General features: G+C 38.5%; 1 protein-coding gene across 2 annotated transcripts in view; it reads right to left on the bottom strand.

Moving 5' to 3' along the window:
* Positions 1 to 26,109, bottom strand: part of NCS1 (neuronal calcium sensor 1) — a 76,938-nt gene that overhangs the window by 32,705 nt on the left and 18,124 nt on the right. For both annotated transcript variants that reach the window (XM_068133606.2, XM_078766956.1), the window contains exons 2-6: positions 24,846 to 24,870; positions 7,769 to 7,907; positions 7,555 to 7,633; positions 4,263 to 4,351; positions 4,012 to 4,089 (exon numbers count right to left, since the gene is read on the bottom strand). In XM_068133606.2, the coding sequence (XP_067989707.1) occupies positions 4,012 to 4,089; positions 4,263 to 4,351; positions 7,555 to 7,633; positions 7,769 to 7,907; positions 24,846 to 24,870 (410 nt within the window). The remainder of the gene's footprint in view (positions 1 to 4,011; positions 4,090 to 4,262; positions 4,352 to 7,554; positions 7,634 to 7,768; positions 7,908 to 24,845; positions 24,871 to 26,109) is intronic.

The following is a 26,109-nucleotide window of genomic DNA, read 5'->3' as shown; positions in this document are numbered from 1 at the left end:
TTAGGTTTAAGGTAAACGTGATGGTGTTTAGGTTCAACAGTGTTAAGTTTAAGGGAAACGTGTTGGTATTTAGGTACAACAGTGTTAAGTTTAAGGTTTTGTGTCCCAAACCCATCTCTCTCAGTACCCACCTTTCCCAGTCGAACAAAGCTGCTCCTGGACTCTGTGTCCTTCTCTCCTGACAAGGTGGAGAAGTTTTTGTCAAACCTCGACTCTGATTCTGCAACTGGACCAGACGGCATCAGCCCACAGGTCCTAAAATCCTGCTCTGCCGCTCTATCTCACCCTCTCTCTGTTCTTTTCACCCGCTCTTTTGCTCAAGGTCATCTGCCAGCATCTTGGTAATCAGCAAACATTACCGCTTTACACAAAAAGGAGCAAAAACAGATCCTTGCAACTACAGACCAATCAGCCTGCTCCCAATTATCAGCAAAGTCATGGAATCCATCATTTCTTCGGATATCAAATCCTTCCTCTTCTCCAATGGCTTGATCTCTGATCATCAATTTAAATTCAGACAAGGCCATTCTACTCTGGACATGCTGCTTCTGCTGTCTCAACAATGGATAGAGGTCCTCAATGCCAAACAGGAAATCAGAGCTGTCTCCCTTGACATATCACATGCCTTCGATACGGTCTGGCACCCAGCTCTGCTCACCAAACTCTCCTCCTATGGTATCCATGGAAATCTCCACTCATGCCTTGCGGACTTCCTCTCTGGTCGTAGGCAACGTGTGGCCCTGAATGGATTTCTGTCATCTCCCCTTCCTGTTCTGGCTGGAGTTCCCCAAGGTAGTGCGCTGGGCCCTGTGCTATTTCTGGTCTTCATCAATGATCTCTCCGACTCTCTGGAAAATGCTCTCTATCTCTTTGCTGATGACTCCACTATCTGCCGCTCCATTCCTCATGCCTCAGATCGGCAGACTGCAGCCTTCTCACTCTCTGCAGACCTGGACAAAATCACAGACTGGTCAAACAAGTGGAACATGTCTTTCAATCCTGACAAATCCCACACTCTTACTATGTCTCTCCGAAAAGACCGACTGGAAAACCCTCCCATCTACTTTCTCAACAATCCTCTCCAAGAAGTTCTGTCACTCAAGCTTTTGGGTCTCACTATCTGCCATGATCTTTCCTGGGAAAACCACATTTCCAAGCTTGCCTCCAAAGCCAGTCGCCGACTGGGCATCCTCCGTCGTGCGAAGTCCTTCCTTGGCACACCTGAGCTCCTCACCACATACAAGGCTTTCATCCGCAGCTCAAGGGAATACTGTTCCCCCCTCTGGGTCGGTGCTCCTGCCTCACACATAGCTCGGCTTCACACTGTTGAAACCAAAGCTTTCAGAATCATTGGAATCTCCTGCGATGAGGCTAACTCCGAGGGCCTTTCACTTACTCACCGCGGGCTTCTTCGCGGGTGGTCTTCCTGTCTTCTACCGACTCCTCTCCGGCCCTGCTCCCCCAGCTCTCTCTGTGCTCTGTCCCCCTAATATTCCTACAGGTCGCACAAGATCGACCAGCAACCCTCTTATGGTTAAACTGCCAAAATCTAGACTCTCTGCTCACCTTCACTCTTTCATTCCTCTTTTCTCCCGCCTCTGGAACAAACTCCCCCACTCCCTTCAATCCCACTCCTCCCTCCAGGTTTTTAAAACAGCTGTTCACCACCATCTCTTATCTTCCCCCATCCAAAACCTTGATCTTTTCTACCCCCGCTAATTCACCCCAGATACACTTTTTTGAAATTCCAACTTCTTTCCTGGAAGTCCTTGCAGTGTTGATGTGTTTTATACCTCTCCCACCTCCCCCCAAGCCCTCCCCCTCCCACATTTCTCTTGATGTCCTTGCTCTCAAATGTTGTGTTTGTGTCCTTCCCCCTCTCTCCCCATTTTGGGTTCCGCTCCGCTTATATTGCGCTTTATGTGTCGGTTTGACTTTTTGTGTGATTAATGTTCGCTCTTTCACGAGCCTCGATCTTGTATACAAACAAACAAACAAAAAAAAAAAAAAAAAAAAAAAAAAGGTTTGAGGTAAACCTGTTGGTGTTTAGGTACAACAGTGTTAAGTTTAAGGTCAACCTCTGCTCTCCCCTCTGGGCTGGTGCTCCTGCCTCACACCTAGCCCGTCTTCACGCTGTTGAAACCAAAGCGTTCAGAATCATTGGAATCTCCCGCAATGAAGCTAACTCCGAGGGCCTTTCACACACTCACCGCAGGCAGGTTGGTGGTCTTTCCCTCTTCTACCGACTCCTCTCCGGCCTTGCTCCCCCAGCCCTCTCTGGGCTCTCTGGGCTCTGTCCACCCAAATATTCCTACAGGAAACTGTACTTCCAGGAAAGATCTGCCTGCAACCCTCTTATGGTTAAACTGCCAAAATCAAGACTCTCTGCTCACCTTCACTCTTTCATTCCTCCTTTTTCACGCCTCTGGAACAAACTCCCTCACTCTTCAATCCCACTCCACCCTCCAGGTATTTAAAACAGCTGTTCACCACCATCTCTTATCTTCCCCCATCCAAAACCTTGATGTTTTCTACCCCCGCTAATTTCACCCCAAATCCACTTTTTTAAATACCAACTTCTTTCCTGGAAGTCCTTGGTGTGCTTGTGTTTTATACTTCTCCCACCGCCCCCCCCCCCCCTTCCCACGTCGCCTCCCCCCAAGCCCTCTTCCTCCCACACATCTCCCGATGTCCCTGCTCTCAAATGTTGTTTGTGTGCTTCCCCTCCTCTCCCCATCTTGTCTACCGCTCCCTCTTTTTATATCTTTTGTTTGTCTGTTTGATTTGTTTGTGTGATAAATATTAGCTCTTTCACGAGCCTCGATTCTGTATACAAAAAAAAAAAAAAAAAAAAAAAAAAAAAAAAAATACCAACACGTTTACCATACAACACGTTTACCAAAAAATACCAACACGTTTACCATACAACACGTTTACCAAAAAATACCAACACGTTTACCAACCGTTTACCAACACGTTTACCATACAACACGTTTACCAAAAAATACCAACACGTTTACCAACACGTTTACCAAAACGTTTACTATACAACACGTTTACCTTAAACTTAACACTGTCGTACCTAAACACCATCACGTTTACCTTAAACTTAACACTGTTGTCCCTAAACACCAACACGTTTACCTTAAACTTAACACTGTCGTACCTAAACACCATCACGTTTACCTTAAACTTAACACTGTCGTACCTAAACACCAACACGTTTACCTTAAACTTAACACTGTTGTACCTAAACACCATCACGTTTACCTTAAATTTAACTCTGTTGTACCTAAATACCAACACGTTTACCTTAAACTTAACACTGTTGTACCTAAACACCAACACGTTTAGCTTAAATTTAACTCTGTTGTACCTAAATACCAACACGTTTACCTTAAACTTAACACTGTTGTACCTAAATACCAACACGTTTACCTTAAACTTAACACTGTTGTACCTAAATACCAACACGTTTACCTTAAACTTAACACTGTCATACCTAAACACCATCACGTTTACCTTAAACTTAACACTGTCGTACCTAAACACCAGCACGTTTACCTTAAACTTAACACTGTTGTACCTAAACACCATCACGTTTACCTTAAACTTAACACTGTTGTACCTAAATACCAACACGTTTACCTTAAACTTAACACTGTCGTGCCTAAAACTGTAAACTGTTAAGTTTAAGGTAAACGTGTTGTTATTTAGGTACACCATAGATCAACGTTGATTAAACGAGCGAGGCCACAAGTCAGGTCCCTCAACCATAGCTCTACCTATCGGCCTGGATTTCAGTCCCATGTCTGCTTTTTGATTTCACACCATCCGTAAATGTTGTGTTTACCTGCACGTTCCGTTAATCGTTGGTATTGTGACAACGTTGGGGTTTATCCATATAATCACATTGCCTCACACATTATTTGCTGTTGACCATGTGACCAAACAATTTCACCGAGTTCCACTCTGATGCCAGCCTGTTGATGCCAGCCTGTTGATGCCTACCTTGTCCATCAAGGTAAATATTCTATCGACTCGCTTTTCTGGGGTGTTTTCTTCCTCCGGCAGGTCCACGGTGTTTCCCTGATGAAAGACCTTGGTCAACGCTTTGTCCCTCATCACATGAGCATATAAATAAATAATTCTTACTTTCATCGATAAGGATACAATCATTATTATTCCTTCATTGTCAATATTATTCCTTCAAGGAATGTGACAATGATGAACATGTGCGTTGATGGACGTCGGGAACTGACCATCATTTGATAAATGGAGTCCACGATGTCGAGCATCTCTCGCCGTGTGATGAAACCATCGCTGTCGATGTCGTATAGTTTGAAAGCCCCTGAAATGGCAGTGGGAGTCACTGTTGGACAAACACTCATGCACCATTTGTTACAAACACTCATGCACCCTTTGTTACAAAGACTCATGCACCCTTTGTTACAAACACTCGTGCACCCTTTGTTACAAAGACTCATGCACCATTTGTTACAAACACTCATGCACCCTTTGTTACAAACACTCGTGCACCCTTTGTTACAAACACTCGTGCACCCTTTGTTACAAACACTCGTGCACCCTTTGTTACAAACACTCGTGCACCCTTTGTTACAAACACTCGTGCACCCTTTGTTACAAACACTCGTGCACCCTTTGTTACAAACACTCGTGCACCCTTTGTTACAAACACTCGTGCACCCTTTGTTACAAACACTCGTGCACCCTTTGTTACAAACACTCGTGCACCCTTTGTTACAAACACTCGTGCACCCTTTGTTACAAACACTCGTGCACCCTTTGTTACAAACACTCGTGCACCCTTTGTTACAAACACTCGTGCACCCTTTGTTACAAACACTCGTGCACCCTTTGTTACAAATGTCAGCCATTAGGGTTTAAACCCCATGACTCAATTGAGTATAACATCTGAAATTATATATCGTGCTTCTGAAAAACTGATTTGAACTCAGCTGCAGGCAGAGGTGAGTGGACAAAATGTGGTTTCGAGGCTCGACGTGCAGGGTGGATCCTTAGCCCAGTAAGCAAGTCCTTGAATGTATGTGCCAAACAGTAGATAATATGGTCGCGACCCACGTACAGGGAAAACATGTCGCTAAACGCCTTCTTCACAAAGGGAACAATTAATTATATATCTTTGTAGTTTCTAGTATGTCTCCTAAAAACAAAGACGTAACCAACCTCGGGAGAAATATAGACATTACATATCCTTGATTGTTAATGTATTCAGCACGTGTATCCAATCATTCATCTACCATTTAGCCTAGTGTATGAGAATATTTACTTCGGCCTGCGCTCGGGTCTGATATGTTTAGATAAAGAGCCAAAAAAGCTCAGCCTATCCCATGCTTACATCTGTTTGTCCAAGTTTGGCCTTCTGTAGGAAGGGACAATGGGAGGTGTTGTCGTTATGGCCCAGGGTTTGCTATGTCTTTAGCGCAGATTCTTGTCTGATATTTTGCTATAAATGAAATGACTTTTTGCTTATTTTTTAGCGAGTGTCTTGAGGAATTGCCCGCTGCGTGTTAGGCGGTGCATTCTTGAGCCTCGCTCCACACTGTGTGTTTGTAATCGATCCCATTAAACATTGCTGCTCTGATTCTTCTTCTTCTTCCTTCCCTTGAGGTCTTCGACCGACAATTTTGGTGTCAGAAGTGGGATCATCCAAGTGTGCAGACGAGGTGGACCCTCACGTTCTAGGTCGGGAAGGAAGCCTGCCGGCACCTAATTTGGGTAAGCAATTTTTGCACATCGAAATTGAAGCCTCCTGCCTTGCTTTGGACGTGTGGACCTCTGTCGGCTGTACCACCTGGCTTGCATTCCGAACCATATTTAGTTTAAACCAGAGCAGCAGTGGGTAATGAATCGATTATACAGGGCGCCCGAGATAAGGAGGGATATCCCTCAGGTAAGCTTCCAGCGTGGGAAGCAGGTAGACCCATATGTGGGTGATAGATAATAGGTTTTAAGTTACTCCGGCGTGAGAACTGCGTTTAAGGTTAGGAATCGGGGGGCGACCCGATCTTAGGACTACAGGAGGGACTAGCCCAAGAAAGGTAGGACGATGAGTATTTTAAGTTAAGCTACGCACTGGATGTGTTGGAGTGAGCACAGGTATTTGTGTATAAGGGAATGAATGATCTGTCATTGCAGCGTGTATTTGTGTTTATTGTGTGTGTGTCATTGATGTGTGTCATGGATTGACAAGGGGTTCCCCAAATTGCCTACGGGCGTTGGGCAATCCGGATGAGTAAAATTGGGAGTGAAAGTCAAAAATGATAGGCTGACACAAACACTCGTGCACCCTTTGTTACAAACACTCGTGCACCCTTTGTTACAAACACTCGTGCACCCTTTGTTACAAACACTCGTGCACCCTTTGTTACAAACACTCGTGCACCCTTTGTTACAAACACTCGTGCACCCTTTGTTACAAACACTCGTGCACCCTTTGTTACAAACACTCGTGCACCCTTTGTTACAAACACCCGTGCACCCTTTGTTACAAACACCCGTGCACCCTTTGTTACAAACACCCGTGCACCCTTTGTTACAAACACCCGTGCACCCTTTGTTACAAACACTCGTGCACCCTTTGTTACAAACACTCGTGCACCCTTTGTTACAAAGACTCGTGCACCGCACCCTTTGTTACAAACACTCGTGCACCCTTTGTTACAAAGACTCGTGCACCCTTTGTTACAAACACTCGTGCACCCTTTGTTACAAACACTCGTGCACCCTTTGTTACAAAGACTCGTGCACCCTTTGTTACAAACACTCGTGCACCCTTTGTTACAAACACTCGTGCACCCTTTGTTACAAACACTCGTGCACCCTTTGTTACAAACACTCGTGCACCCTTTGTTACAAACACCCGTGCACCCTTTGTTACAAACACTCGTGCACCCTTTGTTACAAACACTCGTGCACCCTTTGTTACAAACACTCGTGCACCCTTTGTTACAAACACCCTTGCACCCTTTGTTACAAACACCCGTGCACCCTTTGTTACAAAGACTCATGCACCCTTTGTTACAAACACTCGTGCACCCTTTGTTACAAACACTCGTGCACCGCACCCTTTGTTACAAACACTCGTGCACCCTTTGTTACAAACACTCGTGCACCCTTTGTTACAAACACTCGTGCACCCTTTGTTACAAACACCCGTGCACCCTTTGTTACAAACACTCGTGCACCCTTTGCTACAAACACTCGTGCACCCTTTGTTACAAACACTCGTGCACCCTTTGTTACAAACACTCGTGCACCCTTTGTTACAAACACTCGTGCACCCTTTGTTACAAACACCCGTGCACCCTTTGTTCTTCATCATGATACATTTTTCCATGTCTTATATCTGTTGTTTTTATATGTTTAAGCTTTATTATTTGTGAAGAAGCACAATTTAGTAAATCTTAAATTGTGACTCAACTACATGAAAGTGTAAATAAAGTGAAAGATTAAAGTTCAATAAAATTAACCACTGATGGAAGATTGTGAAGAGCAATATCAAGAACTTACATCGCAATTTCTCATCCAGTGTCCCTCTCGACGTGATCGACAAGGCCTGGATAAATTCCCCAAACTCAATCCGACCGTCCTGTAATGAAACAGTCACACTAAAATCATTCCAAATCCCCCCAAAACAACAACAACAACAACAACACCAACAACAACAACATTATAAAATGTCAGCTGCTCCACAATGTTTACGACACAAAACAATAAATCAAACCTTATTCTCATCAAAGACGTTGAAGACAAACGTGGCAAACTTTGTGGGATCTCCAAATGGAAAGAACTGCTTGTAGATCTTGTGGAAGGTGATCATGTTGAGCTGACCATTGGGACAGTCCTTTATGAAGCCCTTATACCTGCAACCACCACAATGCAAATGGCACCACCGAGGGTTCATCCAAAGAATTAGAGCAACGGTGTGAAGAAGAATCAATAATTACAGCATAATTGCAGTTCTTTTGATCTCTAAAAATGGTTATTAAATTAAATAATAGATTACAATAAGTAATAATTATACAATCAATAATTACAGCATAATTGCAGTTCTTTTGATCTCTAAAAATGGTTATAAAATTAAATTATAGATTACAATAAGTAATAATTATATAATCAATAATTACGGCATAACTGCAGTTCTTTTGATCTCTAAAAATGGTTATAAAATTAAATTATAGATTACAATAAGTAATAATTATATAATCAATAATTACAGCATAATTGCAGTTCTTTTGATCTCTAAAAATGGTTATAAAATTAAATAATAGATTACAATAAGTAATAATTATATAATCAATAATTACAGCATAACTGCAGTTCTTTTGATCTCTAAAAATGGTTATAAAATTAAATTATAGATTACAATAAGTAATAATTATATAATCAATAATTACAGCATAATTGCAGTTCTTTTGATCTCTTAAAAATGGTTATAAAATTAAATAATAGATTACAATAAGTAATAATTATATAATCAATAATTACAGCATAATTGCAGTTCTTTTGATCTCTAAAAATGGTTATTAAATTAAATAATAGATTACAATAAGTAATAATTATACAATCAATAATTACAGCATAATTGCAGTTCTTTTGATCTCTAAAAATGGTTATAAAATTAAATAATAGATTACAATAAGTAATAATTATATAATCAATAATTACAGCATAACTGCAGTTCTTTTGATCTCTAAAAATGGTTATAAAATTAAATAATAGATTACAATAAGTAATAATTATATAATCAATAATTACAGCATAATTGCAGTTCTTTTGATCTCTAAAAATGGTTATTAAATTAAATAAAAGATTACAATAAGTAATAATTATATAATCAATAATTACGGCATAATTGCAGTTCTTTTGATCTCTAAAAATGGTTATTAAATTAAATAATAGATTACAATAAGTAATAATTATATAATCAATAATTACAGCATAATTGCAGTTCTTTTGATCTCTAAAAATGGTTATAAAATTAAATAATAGATTACAATAAGTAATAATTATATAATCAATAATTACGGCATAATTGCAGTTCTTTTGATCTCTACAAATGGTTATAAAATTAAATAATAGATTACAATAAGTAATAATTATCTATCTATAATTCCAGTAATCTCTGTGTGTGTGTGTGTGTGTGTGTCTGTCTGTGTGTTTGTTTGTCTGTGACCGCTGTTTCTCGACAACCACGGGTCCGATATACTTGAAACTTGCCAGGTATATTGCTGGGGACCCGAGGATGTGCCTTTTCAAGGTTTCATATTAATCGGACAATTACTTACCGAGATATGTCCAAAAAACGCTTCAACCAATCAGAGAGCAGCGAACTAGCGCGTGTGCCGAACGTGGCGGACACACTCTGCCTCGGATGGCACATTTGAGAGCGTATTCATTTATTTCACGTTTGCAAACTATGTTGGCGCTATGTTGGCGTTAAACGATGTTTTAAAACTAATAAAAACGAATTTGCGATTCATTCGCTTTCCTGCGCGTTTGTGTACGCGATGGCGATTTCTTTACCAAACTCCGGAAGCCGTTCGCTTTGGACCGAACCATTTCATGTAAATAGAGGGGGGGGTTCTGTGGTCGTTGCGAATGGACCAAACCATTCATGTAAATAGAGGGGGGGGATTGTCACTGTACTCGCAAGCCGTTCGCCGTTCGCTTTGGCGTTGCGAATGGACCAAACCATTTCATGTAAATAGAGGGGGGGGATATAATTTTAGATAGATATATAGTACGGGCATATATATAGTACGGGCATGCCCTAGTATAATCAATAATTCCAGCATAATTGCAGTTCTTTTGATCTCTAAAAATGGTTATAAAATTAAATAATAGATTACAATAAGTAATAATTATATAATCAATAATTACGGCATAATTGCAGTTCTTTTGATCTCTACAAATGGTTATAAAATTAAATAATAGATTACAATAAGTAATAATTATATAATCAATAATTACAGCATAATTGCAGTTCTTTTGATCTCTAAAAATGGTTATAAAATTAAATAATAGATTACAATAAGTAATAATTATATAATCAATAATTACGGCATAATTGCAGTTCTTTTGATCTCTACAAATGGTTATAAAATTAAATAATAGATTACAATAAGTAATAATTATATAATCAATAATTACAGCATAATTGCAGTTCTTTTGATCTCTAAAAATGGTTATTAAATTAAATAATAGATTACAATAAGTAATAATTATATAATCAATAATTACAGCATAACTGCAGTTCTTTTGATCTCTAAAAATGGTTATAAAATTAAATTATAGATTACAATAAGTAATAATTATATAATCAATAATTACAGCAAAATTGCAGTTCTTTTGATCTCTAAAAATGGTTATAAAATTAAATAATAGATTACAATAAGTAATAATTATATAATCAATAATTACAGCATAATTGCAGTTCTTTTGATCTCTAAAAATGGTTATAAAATTAAATAATAGATTACAATAAGTAATAATTATATAATCAATAATTACAGCATAACTGCAGTTCTTTTGATCTCTAAAAATGGTTATAAAATTAAATAATAGATTACAATAAGTAATAATTATATAATCAATAATTACAGCATAATTGCAGTTCTTTTGATCTCTAAAAATGGTTATAAAATTAAATAATAGATTAAAATAAGTAATAATTATATAATCAATAATTACAGCATAATTGCAGTTCTTTTGATCTCTAAAAATGGTTATTAAATTAAATAAAAGATTACAATAAGTAATAATTATATAATCAATAATTACGGCATAATTGCAGTTCTTTTGATCTCTAAAATGGTTATTAAATTAAATTATAGATTACAATAAGTAATAATTATATAATCAATAATTACGGCATAATTGCAGTTCTTTTGATCTCTAAAAATGGTTATTAAATTAAATAATAGATTACAATAAGTAATAATTATACAATCAATAATTACAGCATAATTGCAGTTCTTTTGATCTCTAAAAATGGTTATTAAATTAAATAATAGATTACAATAAGTAATAATTATACAATCAATAATTACAGCATAATTGCAGTTCTTTTGATCTCTAAAAATGGTTATTAAATTAAATTATAGATTACAATAAGTAATAATTATATAATCAATAATTACGGCATAATTGCAGTTCTTTTGATCTCTAAAAATGGTTTTTAAATTAAATAATAGATTACAATAAATAATAATTATATAATCAATAATTACAGTATAATTGCAGTTCTTTTGATCTCTAAAAATGGTTATTAAATTAAATAATAGATTACAATAAGTAATAATTATACAATCAATAATTACAGCATAATTGCAGTTCTTTTGATCTCTAAAAATGGTTATTAAATTAAATAATAGATTACAATAAGTAATAATTATATAATCAATAATTACAGCATAATTGCAGTTCTTTTGATCTCTAAAAATGGTTATTAAATTAAATTATAGATTACAATAAGTAATAATTATATAATCAATAATTACGGCATAACTGCAGTTCTTTTGATCTCTAAAAATGGTTATTAAATTAAATTATAGATTACAATAAGTAATAATTATATAATCAATAATTACGGCATAATTGCAGTTCTTTTGATCTCTAAAAATGGTTATTAAATTAAATAATAGATTACAATAAGTAATAATTATACAATCAATAATTACAGCATAATTGCAGTTCTTTTGATCTCTAAAAATGGTTATTAAATTAAATTATAGATTACAATAAGTAATAATTATATAATCAATAATTACAGCATTATTGCAGTTGTTTTGATCTCTAAAAATGGTTATAAAATTAAATAATAGATTACAATAAGTAATAATTATATAATCAATAATTACAGCATAACTGCAGTTCTTTTGATCGCTAAAAATGGTTATAAAATTAAATAATAGATTACAATAAGTAATAATTATATAATCAATAATTACAGCATAATTGCAGTTCTTTTGATCTCTAAAAATGGTTATAAAATTAAATAATAGATTACAATAAGTAATAATTATATAATCAATAATTACAGCATAATTGCAGTTCTTTTGATCTCTAAAAATGGTTATTAAATTAAATAATAGATTACAATAAGTAATAATTATACAATCAATAATTACAGCATAATTGCAGTTCTTTTGATCTCTAAAAATGGTTATTAAATTAAATAATAGATTACAATAAGTAATAATTATACAATCAATAATTACAGCATAATTGCAGTTCTTTTGATCTCTAAAAATGGTTATAAAATTAAATAATAGATTACAATAAGTAATAATTATATAATCAATAATTACAGCATAATTGCAGTTCTTTTGATCTCTAAAAATGGTTATTAAATTAAATAATAGATTACAATAAGTAATAATTATACAATCAATAATTACAGCATAATTGCAGTTCTTTTGATCTCTAAAAATGGTTATTAAATTAAATTATAGATTACAATAAGTAATAATTATATAATCAATAATTACGGCATAATTGCAGTTCTTTTGATCTCTAAAAATGGTTATTAAATTAAATAATAGATTACAATAAATAATAATTATATAATCAATAATTACAGTATAATTGCAGTTCTTTTGATCTCTAAAAATGGTTATTAAATTAAATAATAGATTACAATAAGTAATAATTATACAATCAATAATTACAGCATAATTGCAGTTCTTTTGATCTTTGATCTCTAAAAATGGTTATTAAATTAAATAATAGATTACAATAAGTAATAATTATATAATCAATAATTACAGCATAATTGCAGTTCTTTTGATCTCTAAAAATGGTTATTAAATTAAATTATAGATTACAATAAGTAATAATTATATAATCAATAATTACGGCATAATTGCAGTTCTTTTGACCTCTAAAAATGGTTATAAAATTAAATAATAGATTACAATAAGTAATAATTATACAATCAATAATTACAGCATAATTGCAGTTCTTTTGATCTCTAAAAATGGTTATTAAATTAAATTATAGATTACAATAAGTAATAATTATATAATCAATAATTACAGCATAATTGCAGTTCTTTTGATCTCTAAAAATGGTTATTAAATTAAATTATAGATTACAATAAGTAATAATTATACAATCAATAATTACGGCATAATTGCAGTTCTTTTGATCTCTAAAAATGGTTATTAAATTAAATAATAGATTACAATAAGTAATAATTATACAATCAATAATTACAGCATAATTGCAGTTCTTTTGATCTCTAAAAATGGTTATTAAATTAAATAATAGATTACAATAAGTAATAATTATACAATCAATAATTACAGCATAATTGCAGTTCTTTTGATCTCTAAAAATGGTTATTAAATTAAATTATAGATTACAATAAGTAATAATTATATAATCAATAATTACGGCATAATTGCAGTTCTTTTGATCTCTAAAAATGGTTATTAAATTAAATAATAGATTACAATAAATAATAATTATATAATCAATAATTACAGTATAATTGCAGTTCTTTTGATCTCTAAAAATGGTTATTAAATTAAATAATAGATTACAATAAGTAATAATTATACAATCAATAATTACAGCATAATTGCAGTTCTTTTGATCTTTGATCTCTAAAAATGGTTATTAAATTAAATAATAGATTACAATAAGTAATAATTATATAATCAATAATTACAGCATAATTGCAGTTCTTTTGATCTCTAAAAATGGTTATTAAATTAAATTATAGATTACAATAAGTAATAATTATATAATCAATTATTACAGCATAATTGCAGTTCTTTTGACCTCTAAAAATGGTTATAAAATTAAATAATAGATTACAATAAGTAATAATTATATAATCAATAATTACAGCATAACTGCAGTTCTTTTGATCTCTAAAAATGGTTATAAAATTAAATAATAGATTACAATAAGTAATAATTATATAATCAATAATTACAGCATAATTGTAGTTCTTTTGATCTCTAAAAATGGTTATAAAATTAAATAATAGATTACAATAAGTAATAATTATATAATCAATAATTACAGCATAATTGCAGTTCTTTTGATCTCTAAAAATGGTTATTAAATTAAATAATAGATTACAATAAGTAATAATTATACAATCAATAATTACAGCATAATTGCAGTTCTTTTGATCTCTAAAAATGGTTATTTAATTAAATTATAGATTACAATAAGTAATAATTATATAATCAATAATTACGGCATAATTGCAGTTCTTTTGATCTCTAAAAATGGTTATTAAATTAAATAATAGATTACAATAAATAATAATTATATAATCAATAATTACAGTATAATTGCAGTTCTTTTGATCTCTAAAAATGGTTATTAAATTAAATAATAGATTACAATAAGTAATAATTATACAATCAATAATGACAGCATAATTGCAGTTCTTTTGATCTCTAAAAATGGTTATTAAATTAAATAATAGATTACAATAAGTAATAATTATATAATCAATAATTACAGCATAATTGCAGTTCTTTTGATCTCTAAAAATGGTTATTAAATTAAATTATAGATTACAATAAGTAATAATTATATAATCAATAATTACGGCATAATTGCAGTTCTTTTGATCTCTAAAAATGGTTATAAAATTAAATAATAGATTACAATAAGTAATAATTATATAATCAATAATTACAGCATAACTGCAGTTCTTTTGATCTCTAAAAATGGTTATAAAATTAAATAATAGATTACAATAAGTAATAATTATATAATCAATAATTACAGCATAATTGCAGTTCTTTTGATCTCTAAAAATGGTTATAAAATTAAATAATAGATTACAATAAGTAATAATTATATAATCAATAATTACAGCATAATTGCAGTTCTTTTGGTCTCTAAAAATGGTTATTAAATTAAATAATAGATTACAATAAGTAATAATTATATAATCAATAATTACGGCATAATTGCAGTTCTTTTGATCTCTAAAAATGGTTATTAAATTAAATTATAGATTACAATAAGTAATAATTATATAATCAATAATTACGGCATAATTGCAGTTCTTTTGATCTCTAAAAATGGTTATTAAATTAAATAATAGATTACAATAAGTAATAATTATACAATCAATAATTACAGCATAATTGCAGTTCTTTTGATCTCTAAAAATGGTTATTAAATTAAATAATAGATTACAATAAGTAATAATTATATAATCAATAATTACGGCATAATTGCAGTTCTTTTGATCTCTAAAAATGGTTATTAAATTAAATAATAGATTACAATAAATAATAATTATATAATCAATAATTACAGTATAATTGCAGTTCTTTTGATCTCTAAAAATGGTTATTAAATTAAATAATAGATTACCATGAGTAATAATTATACAATCAATAATTACAGCATAATTGCAGTTCTTTTGATCTCTAAAAATGGTTATTAAATTAAATAATAGATTACAATAAGTAATAATTATACAATCAATAATTACAGCATAATTGCAGTTCTTTTGATCTCTAAAAATGGTTATTAAATTAAATTATAGATTACAATAAGTAATAATTATATAATCAATAATTACAGCATAATTGCAGTTCTTTTGATCTCTAAAAATGGTTATAAAATAAAATAATAGATTACAATAAGTAATAATTATATAATCAATAATTACAGCATAACTGCAGTTCTTTTGATCTCTAAAAATGGTTATAAAATTAAATAATAGATTACAATAAGTAATAATTATATAATCAATAATTACAGCATAATTGCAGTTCTTTTGATCTCTAAAAATGGTTATAAAATTAAATAATAGATTCCAATAAGTAATAATTATATAATCAATAATTCCAGCATAATTGCAGTTCTTTTGATCTCTAAAAATGGTTATTAAATTAAATAATAGATTACAATAAGTAATAATTATACAATCAATAATTACAGCATAATTGCAGTTCTTTTGATCTCTAAAAATGGTTATTAAATTAAATAATAGATTACAATAATTAATAATTATACAATCAATAATTACAGCATAATTGCAGTTCTTTTGATTTCTAAAAATGGTTATTAAATTAAATTATAGATTACAATAAGTAATAATTATATAATCAATAATTACGGCATAATTGCAGTTCTTTTGATCTCTAAAAATGGTTATTAAATTAAATAATAATTATATAATCAATAATTACAGTATAATTGCAGTTCTTTTGATCTCTAAAAATGCTTATTAAATTTAAATAATAGATTACAATAAGTAATAATTATACAATCAATAATTACAGCATAATTGCAGTTCTTTTGATCTCTAAAAATGGTTATTAAATTAAATTATACATTACAATAAGTAATAATTATATAATCAATAATTACAGCATAATTGCAGTTCTTTTGATCTCTAAAAATGGTTCTTAAATTAAATTATAGATTACAATAAGTAATAATCATATAATCAATAATTACAGCATAACTGCAGTTCTTTTGATCTCTAAAAATGGTTATTAAATTAAATAATAGATTACAATAAGTAATAATTATATAATCAATAATTACAGCATAATTGCAGTTCTTTTGATCTCTAAAAATGGTTATTAAATTAAATTATAGATTACAATAAGTAATAATTATATAATCAATAATTACAGCATAATTGCAGTTCTTTTGATCTCTAAAAATGGTTCTTAAATTAAATTATAGATTACAATAAGTAATAATCATATAATCAATAATTACGGCATAATTGCAGTTCTTTTGATCTCTAAAAATGGTTATTAAATTAAATAATAGATTACAATAAGTAATAATTATACAATCAATAATTACAGCATAATTGCAGTTCTTTTGATCTCTAAAAATGGTTATTAAATTAAATTATAGATTACAATAAGTAATAATTATATAATCAATAATTACGGCATAATTGCAGTTCTTTTGATCTCTAAAAATGGTTATTAAATTAAATAATAGATTACAATAAGTAATAATTATACAATCAATAATTACAGCATAATTGCAGTTCTTTTGATCTCTAAAAATGGTTATTAAATTAAATAATAGATTACAATAAGTAATAATTATATAATCAATAATTACAGCATAATTGCAGTTCTTTTTGATCTCTAAAAATGGTTATTAAATTAAATTATAGATTACAATAAGTAATAATTATATAATCAATAATTACGGCATAATTGCAGTTCTTTTGATCTCTAAAAATGGTTATTAAATTAAATAGTAGATTACAATAATTAATAATTATACAATCAATAATTACAGCATAATTGCAGTTCTTTTGATCTCTAAAAATGGTTATTAAATTAAATAATAGATTACAATAAGTAATAATTATATAATCAATAATTACAGCATAACTGCAGTTCTTTTGATCTCTAAAAATGGTTATTAAATTAAATAATCGATTACAATAAGTAATAATTATAGAATCAATAATTACAGCATAATTGCAGTTCTTTTGATCTCTAAAAATGGTTATTAAATTAAATAATAGATTACAATAAGTAATAATTATAGAATCAATAATTACAGCATAATTGCAGTTCTTTTGATCTCTAAAAATGGTTATTAAATTAAATAATAGATTACAAAAAGTAATAATTAATAATTATAGAATCAATAATTACAGCACAATTGCAATTCTTTTGATCTCTAAAAATGGTTATTAAATTAAATAATAGATTACAATAAGTAATAATTAATAATTATAGAATCAATAATTACAGCAGAATTGCAATTCTTTTGATCTCTAAAAATGGTTATTGAATTAAATTATAGATTACAATAAGTAATATTTAATAACTATATAATCAACAATTACAGCATAATTGCAGTTGTTTTGATCTCTAAAAATGGTTATTAAATTAAATTATAGATTACAATAAGTAATAATTATAAAATCAATAATTACAGCAGAATTGCAGTTCTTTTGATCTCTAAAAATGGTTATTAAATGAAATAATAGATTACAATAAGTTGTGGCAGACACAAAAGCTCACTGGCGTGAGAGCATCATTCCGCGCACCAAGTGGGCGGCGGCCATGCCCGAGGGTTAGGCGTGGCCGCGGGATATACACCGGGCGCGCAGCCCGGAGCGCTCCAGTGCTACAGTGAGCTCTTTTAATAAAGACACTTAAACTTACTGCGTTGTCCGCTTCCTTCTTGTTGTACAAGTAAGCGCTCGTAGCACCGCGCTTCATTTGGTGACCCTCTGACGTTGGATCAGCTGTCGCTGACCGACCGAATATGCCATCGCAATGGCAAACAACGCGGTTACGATCAAACTCCCCGAGTTCTGGGAGACGCAAGCTGAAGTATGGTTCCTGCAGGCGGAAGCCCAGTTCCGACTTCGAGGCATCATGGTGGACGAGACCAGGTACTGCCACGTGGTCGCCTCCCTCGGGCCCGGCACGGCCGGCCGTGTCGTGTCGGTCCTGAGGAACCCACCGGCCGATGGCAGGTACGAGGCGATCAAGCGTCTCCTCCTCGCCACGTTCGGCCTCACGGTGGACGCACGGGCCGACCGCCTCCTGGACCTCCCCGAGCTCGGTGACACGCGACCGTCGGTCCGCATGGACCATATGCTGGCGTTGTTGGGCGACGAAACCCCGGACGCTCTATTCCGGGCGTTGTTTCGACGCCAGCTGCCGGCACGAGTCCGCCTCGCGTTGGCCGGTTCTGCGACGACGGACGAGCTCTCGCTGCTGAGGCCGACAGGTTCTTCGCGGCTTTGGACACCCAGGCGAGTTTTGGCGTGGCCGTCGCGGCTCTCGGGGCTGATGCTGATGCATCACACCTCGTAGATCTCGAGACTGATGCGCTTTTCGTGTCCGCCGCCACGCCCCGCCCGCCGCCGCCGCGGAGAAAACCGCGGCCTCCGCCGCCTTCGCCGCAAACCTGGAGTTTTTTCCACGCCCAGTTCGGCCACAAGGCTCGGCAATGTCGCCCGCCGTGCTCATTCGGCAGGTCGGGAAATGCCTGGGCCGGCCCTCGGTAGTGGCACTGAGCGCCGGCCGTGCAAACAGCCTACTGTTCATCACGGACACCTTATCCGGGCGCCGTTACCTGTGCGACACGGGAGCGCAGGTGAGTGTCGTTCCCGCCGGTACGTCCGACAAGCAGTCCGCGGGCCAGGGCCCCGCGCTGCTTGCCGCCAACGGTACGTCCATTCGCACCGACGGAACACGCTGCCTTTCTCTGCGGTTCGGAGGGCAGGTTTTCCGGTGGTCGTTCGTCACTGCCGACGTGCCTATGGCACTGCTCGGCGCGGACTTCCTCTGTGCCAATGGCCTGTTGGTCGACGTAAAGCACAGAAGGCTTGTCCAGGCTGAGACGTTCAGCTCGCTCGCGTGCGCGCTGCCCGCCTCGTTGAGCAGCTCCCGGAGCGGCTCATCGAGCGGCTCGGTTCCGGCCAGGTTCATCTGTACGCTTCCGGCAGCGAACGAATTCACCCGCCTCCTCACGGGTTTCCCGGCCCTCACGCGGCCCACCTTCTCGGCGGGGGCCGTCAAGCACGGGGTGGAACACCACATCCCCACCGCCGGGCCACCGGTCTACGCCCGGGCACGCCGCCACGAGCCGACGAAGCTCGCTGTAGCTAAAGCGGGGTTCACTATGCTGGAGCGGCTCAGCATCGTGCGGCGCTCCGAGAGTGCTTGGGCGTCGCCGCTTCACATCGTGCCAAAGCCCGGCAGGGGATGGCGACCGTGCGGGGACTACCGGCGCCTCAACGACGCCACCACCTCCGACCGCTACCCCGTCCCCCACATCCAGGACTTCTCCGCCCGGCTGGCGGGCATGTCCTTCTTTTCGAAGGTGGACCTCATACGCGGCCACCATCAGGTCCCCGTCAGGCCGGAGGACATCCCGAAGACGGTGGTCATCACGCCGTTCGGGCTTTTCGAATTTCTTCGGATGCCCTTAGGTTTGAAGAATGCGGCTCAGGCGTTCCAGCGACTAATGGACAGCGTCTTGCACGACTTGGATTTTGTCTACGTCTACCTGGACAACATCCTCGTCGCCAGCGCGTCCCGCGAAGAGCACCTTCACCATCTCCGCACGCTCTTCGAATGTCTGGGCCAGCATGGCCTCATCGTGAACCCCGCCAAGTGCCGGTTCGGCGGCTGACATCGACTTTTTGGGGCACCGCGTCATCAGGCACGGGGCCGTCCCCCTTCCGGCCAACATGGAGGTGGTGAAGGGGTTTCCGCGCCCCCGCACGATCAAGGGGCTCCAGGAGTTCCTGGGCATGGTGAACTTTTACCATCGGTTCCTGCCCCGCATCGCCCAGCTCCTGCGCCCCTTGCACGAGGCCCTCCGGGGGAAGCCGGGCAAAGGTGACGTTACCTGGACCGAGCAGATGGATGCGGCGTTCGTCGGTGCGAAGCTCGCCTTGGCCAGCGCCACCATGCTCGCGCACCCGGCGCCCGATGCACCGATCGCCCTCACCACCGACGCCTCGGACTACGCGATGGGCGTGGTGCACGAGCAATGGGTGCGTGGTGCTTGGCAACCGCTGGCGTTCTTCAGCCGGCAGCTTCGCCCGCCCGAACGCCGCTATAGTACCTTCGACCGCGAGTTGCTCGGGCTTCACCTGGCGGTCAGGCACTTCCGCCATCTGCTCGAGGGCCGTGCGTTCACAGCCTTCGTCGACCACAAGCCACTGGTCTTCGCGATGGGCAAGGTCGCCGAGCCGTGGTCGGCCCGGCAGCAGCGTAACCTCTCAGCCGTGTCCGAATATACAACGGACATCCGGCACGTCGCGGGGAAGGACAACCCGGTGGCGGATTGCCTTTCCCGATCCGTCGCCCACGCAGTCCACCTTGGCATCGACTATGCCCGGATGGCGGCGGACCAGGCCGCCGACCCCGGCGTCCAGGCCTTGCGGACCGCCGTCACGGGCCTCCGCGTCACCGAGGTGCCGTTCGACGGCGCGGCCCTCTTGTGTGATGTCTCCCTCGGGCGGCCTCGCCTCATCGTGCCCGTGGGCTGGCAGCGCCAGGTTTTTGACGCCATCCACGGCCTGTCCCACCCGGGCACGAAGGCCTCCCAGAGGTTGGTCGCCGACAAGTTTATCTGGCATGGCCTCCGGAAGGCCGTCCGCGGCTGGACCAGGACGTGCCTCGCGCGCGAAGGTGCACCGGCACACCCAGGCCCCATTGGCCCCGTTCACGGTGCCAGAACGAAGGTTCGACCACGTACACGTGGACCTGGTGGGACCTCTGCCCCCCTCACGGGGTTTCACCCATGTCCTGACAATGGTGGACCGCACCACCCGGTGGCCAGAGGCCGTGCCTTTGGCGGCGACGGACGTCGCACAGGCGTTCATCGCCACCTGGGTCGCCCGGTTCGGCGCCCCCTCGGACATCTCGTCCGACCGCGGCCCCCAGTTCATCTCGGAGCTCTGGGTGGCGGTCGCGCGGGGGCTCGGGGTCCAGCTGCACCGAACCACGGCCTACCACCCCCAGGCCAACGGCCTGTGTGAGCGGTACCACCGCTCGTTGAAGGCCGCGCTCCGGGCCACCGTCCGCGACGGCGGCTGGGTCGACAGGCTCCCCTGGGTCCTGCTGGGCCTCCGGACGGTGCCCAAGGACGACCTGCGCACATCCACGGCGGAGTTGGTCTTCGGACAACCGCTGCGGGTGCCGGGCGAGTTCCTCCCCGACCCCACGGCACCATGGTCCGCAGCGCAGGAGCGCTCCGTGCTGCAGGAGACAGCCCGGAGGTTCGCCCCGGTGCCGACGGCGCACCACGGGCACCCGCCTACGCACGTCGCCCCGGAGCTTCGCACCGCGGAGTAGGTCTTCGTCCGGCACGACGCCCACCGGACACCACTGCGGCCCCCGTACGACGGGCCTTTCCGCGTGCTGGAGACCGGGGCAAAGCACTTCACCTTGGACATCGGCGGTACTCCCGACCGCGTCTCGGTGGATCGCCTCAAGCCGGCCCACCTCGACGTGGACCACCCACCGCCGGTGGCTCGGCCCCCACGTCGGGGCCGCCCCCCTGCGGGCGGACCCCCGGCACCGCCCAGTACTGCCGGCACGCCGCCCCCCGGTCCTGCACCCATCACGGGTGCAGCCGGAGGCATCCCAGCTGGCATCCCTGCACCCCGGACGCCGCCGGTCGCCAGAGGGCGCTTCGGCCGGGTCATCCGTTTGCCCCGCAAACTGGCCCTCCAGGTGCACGGGAATTCTGGGGGGGGCACGTGTGGCGGACACGAAAGCTCACTGGCGTGAGGGCATCATTCCGCGCACCAAGTGGGCGGCGGCCACGCCCGAGGGGTAGGCGTGGTCGCGGGATATACACCGGGCGCGCAGCCCGGAGCGCTCCAGTGCTACAGTGAGCTCTTTTAATAAAGACACTTAAACTTACCGCGTTGTCCGCTTCCTTCTTGTTGTACAAGTAAGCGCGCGTAGCACCGCGCTTCAAAGTAATAATTAATAATTATATAATCAATAATTACAGCATAATTGCAATTCTTTTGATCTCTAAAAATGGTTATTAAACCAAATTATAGATTACAATAAGTAACTAGAACGCCACTCTGTAGAGCGCATACTCCCGCCGTGGGTTTAGTTGAAATAATACGTTTTGTTTAACATCCCTCTCCCCAAAACAATAAATGAAAAAGAAAGTAAGCCCTAACTGTCAGAGAATATATTTTGATATATCTCGGAATTAGAGGAGAAAAACATCATTTAAGAATAAGAATAAAAGCTTTAATGCAGTAAAACAGAAAAAACCTTTCCCAAAAAAAATTCCTGGATCCGGAATAATATCCTGAGCTTCACCAAAAACTAATCAATTCTTCCTTATCCCAAGGGCAATCATCCCACCAACTTTCATCCAAATCCGTTCAGAACTTTTCCAGATATCTTGTTCACAAACACACGAACATATACACACACACACACACACACACACACACACACACACACACACACACACACACACACACACACACACACACACACACACACGATCGAATGCGTTACTCCCTGGCGGGAGTAATAAACCTGAAGATCGCAGAGCCAGAACCAGAATTATTTATTTGGTCTGGGAAGCCCATGCGAGGTTTCTTCTTCTTCAGCCTCTCACAACCCCTGGGTGAATATGCGATCTTTAAAAAAAACAAGTTGGAATTTTGCCAAATCTGTTTTATTCGTTTGTTAATATTCCTCAGCCATTGACAAATCTGGAACCAAGTCTTTATAAGTTCATCAAATACTGACACCACGATTGACATTCGCTGAGCTAAATGTTGATATCTCTTCTGAGGTAAAAAAAATATAGTAATAAAAAAACAGTTTTAAAGCATTATACGTATCAAACGATACATTTTATAAAATGGGGAAACCTAATACACACTTTGGTGGTTTTAAAATGACAGAATATGTCTTTATTAGAAGAAAAAAATAAATGAACATTGAAGACGACGCTGCAAAAAAATACACCGCTCTAACGCATAACCACGAGTTTAAACTACATTTACAACAAATATGAAAACTATTTTCATGTCACAATGTTAAATATAGAATATATAGAAGATAATGTTGAAAACAAATGAGCCCTGTCTTCCAATGTTAAAAAAAATCCTTCAAAAAATTCCTGGATCCGGAATAATATCCTGAGCTTCACGAAAAACGAATCAATTCTTACTTATCCCACGGGCAATCATCCCACCAACTTTTATCCAAATCCGTTCAGAACTTTTCCAGATATCTTGTTCACGAACACACACACACACACACACACACACACACACACACACACACACACACACACACACACACACACACACACACACACACACACACACACACACACACACACACACACACACACACACACACACACACACACACACACACACACACACCTCCCTGGCGGGAGTAATAATTAATGATTATAGAATCAATAATTACAGCAGAATTGCAAATTCTTTTGATCTCTAAAAATGGTTATTGAATTAAATAATAGAGTGATTGCAAAATTGTGAAAAGCACAAAAATACAAGGAACTTGAGATTGTATGTGAACACGAGGAAGTGCTCAGAGGGTGCATGTTTCGATCTAGGAGCGGTTTTCAACCGAGACCGACATGCACCAAACCTTAATGCACCCCTCATTGTCAAGGGGAGAGAGGGATAACGTGGGTGTGGACAGGTAACACGGTTGGGAAAAGAAATGTAAGGAAAGGAGAGGATCATGGGGATGTGACAAAAGGAGGGAAAACCAAGAGGATCATGGAGGGGAAAATAATAATTTGAGGGTGGGACTGGTGTCAGAGAGGGGATTGGGGCAATTGAAGTTGCACAACAACCAAGAGCACAACCTTTGAATGTGGTGGCCAAAGCACGCTCAGCTATCGGAACGTCTTCGTTCGTATGCAGAACAAAGCTGCGTGGTATTATCATTGGCTGGGGCACCTCTGTGCCGCTGATGCAGTGCCCTCTGCTGTTAGAGCAGGAATTGGGAACGGGTGTCACTACAGATAGCTCATGTACTCTTCATGAAGGACATCATGGGATCTTTAACATCCACCAAGGAATGCCGGCAGACAGATGGGACGCCCTTTTAATGTCCATCCGAGGGACGAGGGACGACACACATTGATGAATCATTCTACCTGGTGCTCAAAACTGATTAAACGTTATCATTTTAAAATCCTGCGTATTACACAAAATCACTTTTATCATGTATGTAATCATTTAGCAAACCGATTTAACTGACAGAAGGTAAAACAAACCAAAATATAACCATTTTCTGAGATAAGGTTGAACCAAAGTAGATGCTTACCACTGTTGGACCTCCCGCTCTGTAACTGATTGGATGGACAAAGGACAGAAACCAGTAGTTAGAAACAGAACTTAGGGTTTAGCGTTATCTATGTACTTATGATTTCATGTGGAGCTCCTCGAAGGAACTCTACAATGCGATGCATGCATACTATATAGGGCCCCTTGGAAAGGTGGAGGGGGATTGTGGGAGGGGGTGGGGGGAGAGGTGAAAGGGGGAGAGGGATTGTGGGAGGGGGTGGGGGAGAGGTGAAAGGGGGAGAGGGATTGTGGGAGGGGGTGGGGGAGAGGTGAAAGGGGGAGAGTACATAGGCAGAAGTTACGTCGTAACTACGTTGAGAGCAACATTGCAAGCTTTTCATATACGTACTATATTATTATGATGATGATGATGATGATGATGCTGACCCCTTTGAAAGCTCTAAAGTCGGAGTGTGAGAGAAGGGGAGGGGAGGAGAGGGGAGGGGAGGAGAGGGGGAGAGCGCAGACAGAGATGAGAAGGTAAAGTAGAGTGTGTGCACACAGAGGGAGAAGATGGTCGGGGGTGAGGGGGGTAAGACTTGAGGTCTTGCAGTCACATTTAACATTACGTGAAGTTTACATGTATCCCTGCTAGTCTATATAATAGCCGGCGAAGCCGGTGTTGTGAATAAACGCGTACGTATTATGTTGAAAACCAGATTATGCTGGATCCCTTGGCTTAAGAATTCCGAAGCTGTGACGCACCAAATCGCTCAATGGAGGCCGCCATCTTACGGATGCGGAAGTATGCATAACAAATTGAAAAAAGTTCAATAGGAGTTTGTTTCACCCGTCTTTGTTTGATTCACAATCCTATGCACCTCTAATTTGTAATTAAAATACTTTAAAACCAACCTCGTTATCTTCAACGAAAATCGTCACCAAACACCGGAACCAATGAGATGCGAGCATTTCAAAAAATATTTCAAAAAAGCTTATTACGCGTTTCGGAGGTGAAAACGGCGTCAAATATTCTAAAATTGACGAAGAATTATTTTTTAGAAATCTCGCGGCCGTAGGGGATAGTTTTTCACGGCCGGAAATATCCGAAGTTGAGACCGAATTCACCGAATTAATCAAGAAGGAAATTTTATCAATTTTAATCTCATCCAGAATGCAAATGGTGTCATTTTGAACTAGGTACGGTACCTACTACACCTACCTACTACCAACTACCTAACCTACTGATGCCACAGTGATGGGTAAAACAGTTTTTTTTTTGTTTTTTTTTGTATACAAGATCG

The sequence above is a fragment of the Myxine glutinosa genome, chromosome 13 (genome assembly GCF_964187855.1).
Source record: "Myxine glutinosa chromosome 13, kmMyxGlut1.1, whole genome shotgun sequence".
Taxonomy (NCBI): domain Eukaryota; kingdom Metazoa; phylum Chordata; class Myxini; order Myxiniformes; family Myxinidae; genus Myxine; species Myxine glutinosa.
The sequence above is the reverse complement of the archived record's forward strand: the minus strand, read 5'-3'. Positions and strand labels throughout refer to the sequence as shown.